General features: G+C 39.7%; 1 protein-coding gene across 11 annotated transcripts in view; it reads right to left on the reverse strand.

The window, feature by feature from the left end:
* Positions 1-7458: 7458 nt before the first annotated feature.
* SLC4A4 (solute carrier family 4 member 4) overlaps positions 7459-15372 on the reverse strand; it is a 254617-nt gene continuing 246703 nt past the window's right edge. For 5 of the 11 annotated variants that reach the window (XM_038398378.2, XM_038398373.2, XM_038398377.2 and 2 more), the window contains 2 exons: positions 12266-12362; positions 9644-9723 (listed from right to left, as the gene is read on the reverse strand). In XM_038398378.2, the coding sequence (XP_038254306.2) occupies positions 9680-9723; positions 12266-12362 (141 nt within the window). In that variant the 3' untranslated portion in view covers positions 9644-9679. Of the gene's footprint in view, positions 8257-9643; positions 9724-12265; positions 12363-15372 lie in introns of those variants that run through there. The other 6 variants (XM_043513068.1, XM_043513069.1, XM_043513070.1 and 3 more) reach the window with 3 other exon arrangements.

Here is a 15372-nt window from a genome sequence, read left to right on the forward strand (position 1 = left end):
AAACTATTTCTAGTAAGTAGACTGGTTATAGTTTGATGGCCTTGATATGAAAACAAGGGTTGTAGCAGAAATCTTTTATGCCTTTAACAGCCGGAATAATTTAACGCCATAGTAAATGAAAATTCTTCTTGGGATTCTGCTAGTGATTTTCATTGGCCTTTGTCCCCAACTGCTCTTTAAATTGGAGCTGGGTGTTTCAGCTAACATAACCAGAGCTTCTCTTGTTATCTTTGACCCTCCCTTCCTGTTGTTGTCATTGGAGAATTCCTCTCAGAAATTGAATAGTGTCTGGGAACACTGAAGGAGAGAGGCTACCTTGTCCCTCCTTTTATTAGAGCTGGCATGAATTTCAAAGTGAAAGTTTATAAACAGGAGAAAGATTTGAGTGTGCTGTACAGCAGTTCCATCAGAATGGGCTAATCCTACCAGTAATGAGGACAAACACATCCCTGGGGCAAAGGCCAATGGAGGGCAGCTTTCATTTAAGAAATGGAGGTCTAGTTGCTGTTGTCTGATGCCAAGGATCAGAACTTGGATTTCACTTGGAAGATTTCACACAGTGCCGGATTTGAAATAGTTTCACTGGAATATTTGAGGACTGGGAATGTGGATTGAGTTTTGCGTGAACCTGCAACAAGTTTCAGGTACCACTGGGACTTAAAGTTGCAGCTTAAAACAGTCAAACTTAGTGGTTTTGACCCAAACTAGGTGGCAAGAATCATATTAAGAATTTGAGTTAATTCACCTGAAACTTGCAATGCAACCTGAGGTGTGAACCCACAAAAACAGACCAAAAGAAAGCACTCATGCAACCTTCACCATATCCCCTTGAACTGAAATTGTCAAAGTTTGCACTTCCGTAATCAACAGGTCATTGTCAGTATTGTGCTTAAAGTGCATTTTTTTCCTTAAAGACACTAGACCCAGGGTTGTTGCCAAGTAAATGATTGCTTTCAATCTCAACTTGGGCAGAAGGGGATAGAACTTGATTTTTATATAGCACTTCTCATGCTTTAAGGTATTGTAATAGGACTTCCAAAGGCAAAAATTATTTTGAAACATTGGGATGTTATCATAATGTGCAGAATAATTTAATGCAGTCAGTAATGCCTAGCTACTGAGTCAAAGCAAGGGGATAACAGAGTCTTCTGCTCTGAAAAAAGCAGGTCAGATGTCTCTGGGCAGGGAGCTCCAGAAAGAAGGGCTATACTGGGACTCGGGGGGAGTGGTGCTTGACAATGGAGGGGGTAGGAGTGACCAAATCAGAGCAAGATTCTGCAGAGCTTTGTAGGTCAAGGGGAGTGAGTGTCCAGGAGCTTATTTAGAGTCTGACTGGTGTGGCTATTGTAATTGCCAGAAGTGGATTTGTGCATCGGCTCAGTCTGGTGCCAGTTAGGAAAAACCTAGCAATAAAATGCTTCTTTAACAAGGGGTTCCTGTGAGCCCTCCTGACTTTCCCCAGCAGCTATTAGACTCTTGAATGTACCACTGTTAATCACAAGCTCTCCTGGCAGACAAGGCACAACTCAGCAGACCTAACTGTGTGCCAGCTCTCCAGGATAAGCAGCTTGCAGGCTTTAGGCTCCTGTTGTGGTGCTGTTATGTAAAATAGAAAGCAGCAAATGGCAACAGGAGGAGGCAGCGAGGTGCCTGACATTCTGCCTATTCCCTTCGGCAGCAGTCCATATTTGCCTGCTGACCGTCTTTACAAGCAGGTGCTCTGACCACTGATGGCTAAGAATATTAGAGGAGTCCAGCCTGTCTTTGAGGATAGGTGGAGACTTTAAAGTCCAGCGGGCTGCTAGGAATCCAGCTCCCCTTGACTTACAAACTATTCTCTGTGACTGAAAACTTGCCCCTTAAACCGTGTACAGACTGCTCTATTGCATACTTATTGCCACAGGTCTTACTGCTACTGGCTCATTGCATCAAGGCCCTTCTGCTCATCAAATTAAAGAAATTGCATTGCTAGGATGTACTTGTGGGCCCAGTTCTACAATCCAGTTGGTAACGCTGAGCATGACTTAAATCATGCACATTACTCCTTAGCCATCCGTGGGGACACCTGGGTAAGCAAGTAGCGCTTAGCATGAAGAGCTGTAGAATTTGACCCTATACAACTTTTGTTTGCTGAGTTATACACTGTAGGTACAGTGGGCAAGAACTCTAGGTGGTGTAAATGAGCACAACACTTGATTTTTGATAGCACCGCACTGATTTACACCAGCAGAGTATCTGGCTCAATATATTTACACTATCTATAGCAAGAATTCTATTATTCCTAAGGAGCTTTATATCCCACATGGTGACTTAGTAAATAAAAAAAAAATCCACATTAAGCTGTATTTAAAACAAACCAACAAACCACAACCTAATACTAAAAATATTTTAAGATGATAGTATCCATTCTAGGGAAAAATTAAAACTACCTTTAACATCTGATAAGCTTCCAGCAACTTCCTAAGATGGTGGTTTTCAACCAGTGGTCTGCAGACCATGTCTAAGATTTCCAAAGGGGTCCACAACTCCATTTGAAATTTTTTAGGGGTCTGCAAATAAATTGAAAACCACTGTCCTAAGAAATTGATTACAGCATTCTTTGTGCATGTGCTAAACAATTCAGCCTTAGGCAGTGGCAAAGCACAACTACAGACACCGTAATGCAGTACTTCAGAGGTGCGGCTTGGGGGAAAACTGCAGAAAAACTGAAATAAAGTGAAGGTTTTTCTTAACTATTGACAGCGCAATCAAATGGAGATTGCATTTAAAGTCACCCCTTCTATTCTGAGCCTGTCAGGACAGGCTTTCTCTGTCCTTTATTTCTACTGGTCATGCATTGGCTTTTCCCACTTGTCCTGTGAGACCTTTCAAACAGTTTTGAACATTTATGTACTTAGAGTGCAAGTACTCTGGGGCAGGAACCATCCCTGACTCTGTCTTTGCAGGAGCCTAACCAAACTAAATGGTCCTGTCTCATTTTTATAGTCATTTAAATAATCCTGGAACTAACTGAAATGTAAGTGTGAGCAAACAGTTTTTTTTTCCCTGTTCCCCACAAACACAGGGTTGTATTTCCTTAGGGAGTGGGGATCCCTCTGTCTCAAACACTGAAGACAATGGGTTTGATGCTCTACTTTGTTATGCTTGAGGGCACTTACACTAGTGTTATAGTAGTGTAATGGAATAAAGAAATGGGACCACAGGGCCTGATTTGTGATTATACTTACATTGGTGTAAGATCAAAGCCTCAAGTTCCCTGCAGTTGCTACTGATTTGCATCACCTGAGAGGAGAGAAATGGACCCAAATAACACCCCTCCCCCAATTAAAATTGTTAATACTTTGACTTTTTTACATTTCCCAGAATGAATTTTGTTAAATGAATATGGGGTCATGATGGAACTCTGATATCTGGTTTATGGCAAAAGGAACACACGTTTTACTTGTATAACTTGGGGATAGGTTTGAGCAAACCAGACTAACTTATGCAATGGCAGGTGGGGAGTGCTATCATAAAAATGATTCTCATTAATCTATCATCAAACAGTTTTCCCATACCATGAATATTTCCTTATTCTGAAGGGGGCAAGGGAAGAGTCAATCTCAAAGTCATTTTGATAATTTCAAAACATTCCAGTTAATTGTGACTTTACAGTTATTTTTTCAGTGGAATTAGCTTTTCAAGTTGAAATTTTGTTGAACCCTAATGCTGTTTTCACAAAGAATTTTGACTAAGCAGGGACTTGGGTGTGGGGTTTTTTTTTTTTTTTCGATGAAACACAAATCATTGAAAAATTCCTGACCAACACTACTGCTGGGAGACTTTAAAAACTCATTGCTATGTCAACAGTAACATCTTGAGGCTATTTGGTGGCCTGTAGGAGAGCAGCTGGTGTTCAGTCTGATTCTTGGGGGTTTTTGTGTCTTTCACATGGCTATCTTGCTCCTGGACACAGCCTCTCCAGCCATAGGGGCAGAGTGCTATGCAGAAGCTCACACTGTGCTGAACCTGTTCTGCAGATACCCTGTGGTTTGTTGCAGTGTAGAATATTTTATATCTAGTCTATACTGAAATATTTTTGTTTTAATGTGTCCTAAAGGTGGGGGGAGGAATGATTCCATCATATTAAAGCACATTATTAAAAGTCTAAGGGCCATATCTTCCTCTATCAATGCTGATTTACAGCAGCTGAAGATCTTGGCCTAAGTTTCACAGTAACTGTTTCTCCATGAGCCTAAAAATGGGGTAATTGCTAAGGGATCTGTCAAACATTTTGCCCAGAAAGGATAAACACATTTCCCTGTGCATACTAATGATCTTTCTTTAATGAAGTAACTGAGAGAATCACAACAGAAACCAACTCACCAATAAATGCATAAAGTTACTTTATTTTCAGTACACTTAATTTTGAAAAATATAAATGCTAAAATTTCTCATCTTGTTCATGTTTTGATTCCATAAAAGTCACAATAGAAAGCTTCATAAAACTGTAAAATACTACTGTTATAAGGAATTTCATGTTTATATTACTGGAAAAAATCATTAATATATTGAAATGTTTTCTGCTTTTTTCCTTTTTATTCCACCATCTTGATCTACTTCATTTTAAAATAAGCTTTTATTCTCTCCTCCAAAGCAAATACAGACATAAGAGGATTAAAAATAATAGAAGTATCTGAAAGTGCACATTGATTCCAAAAACGTAATGAATCAGCCATAGGAATGGCTACAACTGTGAGACAATCACCAGTTTCACATTGTAGGTCTGGGACAAAGTTATCTGTAAAGTTTCACTGGGTAATATTAGCCCTGAGTAGCAGGTTTGTAAATGTTGTTAATCTAATTAAAGGTGTTCATTGATTTCAGAGGCCTTTGATTCAGCCCCTAAAAGCACTCTCAAACCTTCCTGCCCAACCCAGTTTTTTTTTTTGACATATTTATTGTCACAAAGCTGAAAAGTGCAATGAAATGCTATTTCACCTTTTGGAGAAAGCAGGTCTTGTTTGTTTCAAACAAACAAAAACCCTTGAAAAGTCCCAGGTTTCTGCTACAAAAGAATTAAGTGTATAGATGAGAAAAATACCTTTTTTTTTTTGTCCCATCCCCAAACAATGTCACCCTCTTTACAAGAGCTCAATCAGAAATCAGCAGTCAATACATTTCAAGTACATTTAACGTGGTTCAAAACTGGAAGACCTCATTTGCTGGCGATTGATCGCCAGGTAATAACAAACGTAAAGATTTGCTCTGTTGGGGGTGTGGGGCAGGAGGGTGCATTGTAAGCCATTCTTCGCTCTTCCTTCGGTGCTTTTTTAAAAAAAATCTGCTGTTGTCCAACACTAATTTCAATCCTTCCTCAGCAAGCACATTTGGGTTTCTCTACACCAAAATCCTACACATGCATACTTGGCTCTGTTGTTTCACATTATAGTGGGTTGTGATTTTTATAGAGGAATGAAAAGTGTTTTATGTTTTAAATTAACACAGCACAACCCTGATTATCCAAATCTGTTAGCTGAAGGCAATATACACTCCCTCTTAAGTGACATCTAAACCAGGAAGGATCAGGGTTGGACTGATTACGGTATGCTGATCTGCCAAGGAAGAAAGCTGCATTTCCTTCCCTTTGTCAAACTTTCCAAGTGACAGCAAATTAGTCCCTCTAAAGCTGGACTGACCATGGGCTGAAATGCCCTCTCCTGATATTGGATGGAGAGGGTGTACATTTCTTTTTTAAATGCTGGTGTAAGGTGGACTGCTGTATTTGGCATCCCTCCCCCAACGTCTATGTGTAATATTGTTGCTAAACATGATGCACTGCTGGGTTATAGGTGTAGCACTCAAATAATACCAGTGACAGTGGGAGAATAAGGGGCTGGTTTGTGGATGGGTGCAAACTGCTGTAGCTTCAATAGGGCAATGCCAGTTATACGTGCCCAACAGCCTGAATAAGGTCAGGCTGCAATTATTAGGGTCCCTATTTCTGATGTCTTTCAATACAGCATTTTATTTAAAAATAGCATTTCTAGAGACTTCTGTAGCATATCTGGACAAGAGAAAAACCCCTCTGCCCTATTCTACATCTGCAGTGTGGCTTGGGAGGCTAAAATTTGGCATTTCAGGTCTCAGTACTATCAGGACATTTATGTTTATGATGGGCTGTGTTCTTTTCATTACAGCTTTGCAGGCCAGTAGTCCTCTTGCAGCAGTTTCAGTTCCCCTGAGGTACAAAGTAGCTTGTGGGGGGTATACAATTTTTTTAAAAAATGCATATGGTATCAAAGATTGGACCAGCCCCTTAAAGCCAATCAGAAAACTCAGCCCATGGCAAGACTCCCATAGATTTCAACAGGAGCAGGAGCAAGCAGCTGCATAGTACCATCAAGGGCTAAGGGCCAGATTGTTCTCTTCATTTTTATTTGCCCCTCTGGCAGATCTACTGTGTCTGTGAATAAAAGTGGAGTGCCAATCCCCAGATTTCTTAACCTTATAAAAGTCTCTGGCTGCAAGAGTGCTATCTGATGCCAAGTTTCCCTAACAAGATGCTGTCAACTGGGTCAGCATTTCCTTACTGTTCCCCTGCACTGAGTGAAATTCCCCAAGAGAAGAGAGGTTTGGAGGTGAAAGATATGCATAGGAACATGGGCTCCAAGCATCTGACAGTGGAGCCCTGACCCTTGAAGGAACAATGGAGTGGAAATTCAGGGCCTGATCAACTGCCCAATTAAGTCAAAGGAAAGTGGAGCAGACCCCTAGATGAGTAGCAACTAAGAGTCCTATCCCTGCCAGGCGAAGATAAATGATGCCTTGACTGTGCTACATTTAATGCACATCCAAAGCAATGGAACCTTGTCAGACAGTCACCTGGATAAATTTCAGTGTAATGTCCACTTTCCAAAATTGTTTGAGATTTTTTTTAATCCTCTATTTTTTTTTAGACAAAAGTGACATTTGCCTACTTTGCTTGTGAACAATACAGGCAAATGTGTGGATATTTTATCCATTTAAAAAGATGCATTCTAAGCTGTAAGGAAGTAGGGTAAGTTCTATATACAATGGTGAATGGATCTGGGGGAGTACAGTTATCTGCATTCAGAGTGTAGACCGATTGGTGGCTTTTCTAAGTAGGAAATGTTATGGATATATATCCTGATAAGTAAGAGTTTTTAATCTTCCCCTTAACCATACAATTATGGTGTCCATGGTGTGTGTACAGCCACACACACATCTGTACATGAAATAATTCTAACCATACTGCATTGAGAAGGAACAAAATTAATACAATCAGCACATCAGTTATTGCCATTAAATGCAAGTCTCTTCCTAAGACTTAACTTGCATCCTGTCACCTTCATGTACAGCTAGAGTCTTTAAAAACAGAGGCTTCAGATGCAAGGTATTATTAAAACTGATCCAGCCCTATGCCATGACTGGGAGATTGTGTAATTTTTGTAAAAATCACATTGTACAATACATTTTTACAGAAAGCCTGGCATCTAGAAATAAGAGGTAGAACTACTCCAAACTATGTTTCCTGCTGCAGGAAAAATTCATTTTTCTTTACAGTAATTAAAAAAAAGTTTAAAAAATTGATAAAAGTTGCAGGTTAGGCCCCATAATTTAAACAAAATAATCTAGGAAAATAACACTCTTCAGTGTACCTGACAGATAAGTCCATTAAAGTGTTTTAAAACAAAAAGTTGCATAGGAAAGGGACATTTCAGAACACAAGCTACAACGCTGGCAATATTTTGTCTGTGCTGGGAGTGAAGTACCTTTAAGAGCAAGTTAGTGTAGCAGCACTTTCCAGTAGTGTAGTAAAGACATTGTTTTTAGCCTGGAGGTCAGTTTTGTTCTGCCAGACAGAAAAAACAAACACTGATTCACAACTAAAATAATGTCAGTTCCTCTGACATTTCACAAAGGTATTTATAATATATCCTTAATACTTCTGCCCTCTGCTTAAAAAAATGAGAGATGCATATGTCTGAGTGATAGAAGGCAAAAACGAATGTTGGTGAGTGGAAAAACTGGATGAGAAAGGTAGAGGGAAGGTATAGTGTGTTTCAGATTTACCTATGCAGCAGGGAAGCAGAGAGCATTTTCATATTTAGCTGGTGACAAAAAAAAAATTCAACAAAAAAAAAAAGTTACAATGTAGTTTCTGTTCCCCTGCTCCTCCAGAAATAACCATTGTCTTCAGGCTCAAGTTCTATTCTAATTTGAGGCACAACTTTCACTGGAGTTCGTGGAGGGCTGAATGCAAAAAGAAAACAAGGTAAAAACATATGGACTGAATTTGTTTCTAGTGCATTCTGAAAGGGTCAAGTGATTTCTCCCCAACTCCATCATACAGAATACCACTTCCAAATTATTAGTGCATGCAACTATTGACAAGTCACATGAGAAAAACTTAACTTTCATTAGGGAAGCTTAAACATGATTTGGCCAGTAGGAAGTAAAATGTTGTTAGTCTATGGGATGAATATTCAAGTCTCACTGAATTCATACATAAATAATACAATATTCAGGAATTTAGTCCTATGTCTATTCAACAGCTCAAATATTCAGTGGTGGCTGCAGTCTGTATTCCTAGCACAATCCTACTTTATAAATCCAATTTCGGGGCTTGATCCTGCAAGAAGCTAACAGTTCTGCACTGAATAATTAGAGATAGGTGTAATGAAATAAAATATACATGAGATCCATCATGTCATGCATTAAAATAAAAGGCTGCTGCTTTTTGTTTGAACAACATAAAGAGATCACTTGCTAATCTCTGGGTGATGGTTAAGAGTTTTTAATCACAGTTCCCACTCCAGTGTGGACAGGATTTTTTTTCATATTGGAAACCTGTTTGAGGCCCTAGTTTGGTCAGGTACATATGCACTTACTCAAACTGCAGCATGCGTATAAGTACCTGGCTGAATTGGGGCATATGAAACTCATGTTACAGACTATTTCCTAATGGGCTATCCCACAATCTGCTGCTGCTACTTGAGGGGCCAAAGTCTGGGTGCTGCGTGCTTGTGACCACCTCACCCCCCCTGAAACCCAATCCTGGAGCAACCTCACTACAGGAGGTGGCTCCATTGCTAGTGCTGGTGTGTGGGAGGGAGGAATGTTAGGCAGTACTGCTTGGCCACCCTCCTCCTGTTCTGGAGGATGCTCTCAAACATATGAAGGAGGGGCATCACCATGTCCCGGATGTCTGCGTCTACTAGGCATGAGCACCCATGGAGATACTTGCTGTTGTTTAACTGCATCTATCTCAACTTTCTTACAGTGGCCTGGCATAATTCCTTACTGGGGTACGCACAGTCTGTCTTGAGACACAATTCTAAAATTTAAAGAAAATCCTATCTGTCACTGAGACTACTTTTGCAGCAGCAATTGTTTCAGGATAATGACAAGGTCCCTCTGCTAAGCTATAGCAACTCAGCTGTTTGTGTCCTGATACAATTAAGTCAATGGGAACTGGACTGAACCCCATACAGATTTTTTTTTTTTTTTTTTTTGCCCTACTACGAAGTGAGCCTCCCTTTCAGCCTGGATCTATCATATACCGCAAGAGAGCCACACCACAATTGTATTTACTGAGCATACAGTACATCTCATGAGACCAAGCTGTAGAAGCACCTACCTTGGCAGTGTATGTGACTGAAGGAAAGGAATTTTATCAGCACGATGTATGGCGTTCAAGGAATGTTGGTGATTTTTCTCCTGTTTAAGAAAAAACGAAGTCTTTTGTCACAGCATTCAGCAATTATAAATATGAAGTTCCCCTCTAGCAAGTCCCCAGATATTTAACCATGAAAGATATCAGCAGAATCAAGCTAACACATAGTCAATTCGAGGGGAAAAACCTCTGCCATCAGTGGGACACAAAATGCTAATTTTCACTTAAACTGCAACCAAAAAACTTGCCTCTGTGCATGTAAAGAGGTAGATATCCATGCACCCAGCACTATTTGAAACTTCACCTCTAACGTTCTGACCAACCAAATAGAGCATGAAAACTCACTCCATACTTAACCAGAGGGTAGTGTAGTTAGGGCTGTAGAATTACATTTTTCATAATAATGCGGATTTTAAAGTTTTCCCCCCAACTTTTATTGATTTAAATTTGTGGAAAATTATGGGAGGGTTAGAATAATTTAATGACAGCAAACATGAAGATGGAAAAAAATTAAAGTTTTATAAACTGTTAAGACACAAGTTGTCAACACCCCGTCAAAGTACACAGAATAAATATCCTTAAATCAAACTAAGTTCTCAAGCATCATTTTCCTTACATCGCCTAGCTGCAAATTTCAGTTATCAATGGAAATAATTTTTTGTTGGTTTGTGTGTGTGGTGAAAACTGATGAACCTCTCATCCTTCTGGATGACTTAAATATTTGTAAACTGCTGTGAACATGCTGCAGAAGTTCTAAGTATTATTTGTATTATACTTTGGAACAAAGCCTTTCAGAGGATGATAACACAGTGTAGACAGATTCCAGCAACTCCCTCAAGAGCAAGAAAACCCTCCATTATTATTTTTGCCTTGCCTCTAAATAAAAAAAGATTCAATCAATATTTTTCAAAATGTAAAAATACATCTAAAGATTTATTCAAGCCACTTTAAGTTTTAGCAATTCACCACTGAATGGGAAGTGCTCTGATAAATTGATTTGTTATGAAGATATCAACAGACCCTGAACTATAGTAATACAGCATTATGCTAGTGAGAGATTACATTAATTTTACATGCACAGACATTGCAAAGGGGGTCAAAGTGGGATCATTAAGCTGAGAGCCATGATAAGCCACCCTCCTGTAATTCTGTGCAGTTCACCATATTAGGTGATTTATTTTTCTCATGTATCTGATCAGCAGGGAGGCTGAATCAGATTTTACATCTACAGTACTGGGGCAATATCAAAATAAAAATCATATTTGAAAAATGCTTTTGCCTGTCACATTAACAATACTTTAAATTATTCAAATGGAGTAAGTTGTGAAACTCTTAAATTTAGCATTTCAGGCCATTTGGTCAGGGAAACAAGAACTGTCTGCATCACTTTTTGGTTCTCATGATCACAATAATGCTGTTGTATTTGGATTTCTATACATATCAGGTTTCTCTGTCTCTAACACACACACACACACACACACACACAAAATTATAGGTATAATTTTCAAAATTGAATGTAAGATTATAGTTTAGCCTAAGTCACTTGTGCACTTTTTAAAATGATACCCTCCGGGCCTAAACATTGACAGGATTCCTTTTAAACAAAAAGGAAATTGGATAGCTATGAAATTTCAAATTGCAGTACAATGCAGCCATAAGCTTTCATCAACAGAGAACATAAATAAAGCCAAAGATAATTCACTATTTGACCCTTAAATGGTCATTGCCAGCATCTCAATAAAATTGTTTTAATACAATAATTTGTGTTTCCCCTCCAATTCCATTATTCCCAAACAGCGTTTTCATCTGCTGCTTGTCATTTTAAAAAGCTGATAGACACCCCCTAAAATAACTCATGGCAATTAATCTGAAATTTCAGGCTTATCAAACACATTATAACACTAGAAAATGCGACTGGCTATAAACAAAGGTAAAAAATGGGGAAAAAATACAATCAATCGTGGATATTAGAATAAAAAAACAAAAGAAGGAACAGATGTAACACAAACGCAAGTCACCTAAGAAGGCAAATATGTTAATGCTGCATGGTTTAAATGATCACCGCCTTGTCTATTAAATGATTTAAGAAGATCAATGACAGGCCTAATTTGTTAAGTGCTGATTTTTGTGATTGTTTGGGACCTAAGGAAACAAAACAGTAATGGACAGTGGTGCTGTTTCTACCCACTGCAATCCAGAACATTAACAGCAAGGGAGAGAAACCAAGTAGATACCACACCAAGACACACACAACAACAGGCAGAAATGGACTGGATGATTTAGAGGGTGAGAGAGAGAGAGAGAGAGAGCTAGCAAGAGACCTGTTAGTAGCTGAGTAGAGGCAGTTAAGGTGGAGGCACCAAGAAGGATAACACAAAACTTGTAAAAAGAAAGAAAAAAAACAAACCTCCCCCAAAAAACTAGAGGCTTGGAAATTGTTTTTAAAAAGGAGAAGAGAAAACTTCTAAGGGATAGGACAGATTTTTTTTTTAATTCAATCTCTGTGTGCATATTTATGTGTGTGTGTATCTTTTTGGCAGTGCAAGTCACACTCAAGCAGGCATGCAAGAGGTTAGTTCTACTCACTGTCGGAAGGTTTGCTATCACTTAGGAAAGGTTCCTGTTCCATGATGTCCATTGGAATTTTAATACTTGGGACATTTTCTGAGTAGGGGCAGTCAGACTGTGAAAGAAACGTGCAAAAGGTCTTAGAATATTGCCACTACTCTCTCTCTCTTAGTGTCCCCCACATATTAAATCCATCCTTCACACAGCCACTGGCGGAGAGGAGTGAGAAAGGGAAAAAGGATCGTCCACCTCAGTTGTTTCCAGGCGCTCAGTGGCCCCGTCACATCATACTTCCCCTTTCCTTACTACAAAAGCAAGACAGATTAAAGACACAGAGTGGAACTTTTCACCTTCTGCCACTCCCCTTGTCCCCAATTTAAACTCTGTCCTGTGTCCAGCTCAAAGATGCCAGAGGGGCAACTGCCCCAAGCTGAATGGAACATACAGATGCATGCTGCATTCTCAGTGAGAAATCGCACAGGATTGAGATGTGTGAAAACCCATCTGAAGTATCCCTTGGCTGCCATTTCTTTCTGAAATGGTTCAGGGATGTTTCTTTTCCTCTGAAGTTTCTAATACTGAGATGGGCAGAGTCCCATTGCATCCTGTCAGGTGGGCTTTTTTATCCCCCCATTCAAAAAAATGACCAGTCCCAATTAAAATTCAAGTTACATTTAACTTAGTTCTCTACTTCCACTCTACATTTAAGACAGGTTTCAGAGTAGCAGCTGTGTTAGTCTGTATCTGCAAAAAGAAAAGGAGGACTTGTGGCACCTTAGAGACTAACAAATTTATTTGAGCATAAGCTTTCGTGAGCTACAGCTCATATCTGATGAAGTGAGCTGTAGCTCACGAAAGCTTATGCTCAGATAAATTTGTTAGTCTCTAAGGTGCCACAAGTCCTCCTTTTCTCCATTTAAAGGCTTTTATAATGCAACAGAACCATGACTAAGCAACTAGCACCATCAGGCAGCATTTTGAGATATTTTCAGTTCAGAGAGGGGTTGCCAGTACTTTAGCAAGTAAATCCCACGTTTTCTCCCTGAGGGCCCTTAATGGGCTTTGGCCCAGACCCTTAGCAACTGATAAACACCATGTTCCAGGAATTGTGTACCGACAGGAAGGGCTAGACTCTATTAATTTGGATTGCCTTTCAGGCAAATGCTTAAGCACATGCTTAAGTCCCATTGACTTCAGTGGAACTTAAAGAACATGCTTATAAGTTAAAAGCTTTGGATACCCATTTAAATAAACACTTTCTCATAACCGAGGAAAGGCATACCAGCACCTGGGAAAGCAATTAATATTAAATTGCACTTTGCTAGAAATGTTTAGACATTGTTCCTAAAAAGATATAGGTCCTGCACTGACGGACCCGGCACGGTATGTCATTTGAAAGGTTGGGCTGGAATACCTTGTACAGAGGTCTTGTGGTATCTGCACTGATTGTATTTTACAAATGTTTCCAGTGGGAATCTGATGCATTTCAAAGGCAAAACATTTGCTCTTCAGAAATATTTTTGTAAGCTTCAGGGATGACAGTTCTAACAGGGATGGTTTAACAGCAAACATCCAGAGAGGTAATGAAGCCATCCCAAATTACCCAATAGCCCCCTCCAACAAAACATAGCTTCCAGGCAAACGAATATAATAAATGTGATGAAAATGCTGACACTAGAGGTTCTTCTTTATACATTACCATCTGCAAGAAAAGAGATCTCAAATCTCAATATGCAAAAAAAGAAAAGCATTAAAGGTTTTGCATCTTCAGCATTTGGCAGCTCTGACAAGGTTACTAAATGTGAATCCTGATCTAAACATAGTGGCCCAAAATTTTTTAAGAGTTACTAGTAATTTTTGGGAGCCCAACTTGAAACACTTTCATGAGGTCTGATGTTCAGAACATGCTCCGCTTCTGGCACTCCTTGAAGATGGGCACCGAAAAATCACTAGACACTTCTGAAGGTGTAGGCTAGGGAACCAGGGATGGGATACCTGCATGTGCTTTGAGCTGTTCCCGCTTCTGCACCTAATTGCTAACAAATCCTGACTTAGAACTCAACAGGTCTTGCCTCGTTCATTCTCTCTAAGGCCATATATATTATATATGCCCTAAAATGTCACCTCTGGACACCAGTTCACTGATACATTATACATAACCTGCTTTGTGCCATCTCCCAAGGGCAAGTGTATAGAATAAAAGAAAAAATACGCCACCACATACTATCTGCAGGAATCCGGTTCCAATGAGTGCTGAAAAAATGTCCTAAGAAATGTTAACTAAAAGGAATGTTATGTAAGCCAGCCTCCCATACAACCAAGTACTGTAAAGGTCAATAACTGGATAGCCTGAGTAGATACACAACAGTCACAACCACCCTGCACGCAGGTGTATTGCTATAATCATTGAAAGTGTTAGAAATCAATCCAGTAATTTCCTTTTAATCAGGCACAATGTGTCCAGCTCCCGTGCTGTACAGGGAAGGTTGTTGGGCCTGGGGGCAATGTAGGACGTTCTGGGAATATTATAAGCAGCTGTATGACATGAGCTGGTCCAATGGATCAACTGATTATGGAACCGAGAAGAAGCTTTGAAACTTGTGTACTACGGGCTGACTGGTAGGATAATGGGGTGTACCGTACAAGTACCTGCATGGAATTTCTAGATTAAACGTGCAACTTGTGCCATTTTTTCACCTCTTTCTTCTCCTAGGAGGAATGGCAGCATTCCTCTTCAAGGGAACATCCTTCTGCTCCCAGCCACAGAAGTCAGGCTCTTCACAGAGCAGAGGAAGAAGTAACCCCACTAACACCAGCTGAAACTCTTTGCATCATTGTGCTGAAGTAGTTAAAGCCCCATTGTCATTCAGCTGGGGGTAAAGAGAGCCAACTCCCCCAGAGAGAGAGAGAGTGATTTAATAGACATGTGCCCTCAAATTAAGCCTTGGTAGAGAAATGCTTTAAAGGCACAAGGGTAATGTTTTTGTTTAAGTGCATATGGAACAAAAAAAACAATTGAAGTATTCTAAGGCACATGGATCATGTCACAGCACTTAAGAGCAACATTAGCAGCTATGCTTCATTATTTTAATGCACACGACAATCAGAGATTAGAGCTCCGAGTA

Source organism: Dermochelys coriacea, chromosome 4, assembly GCF_009764565.3.
Source record: "Dermochelys coriacea isolate rDerCor1 chromosome 4, rDerCor1.pri.v4, whole genome shotgun sequence".
Lineage (NCBI taxonomy): Eukaryota > Metazoa > Chordata > Testudines > Dermochelyidae > Dermochelys > Dermochelys coriacea.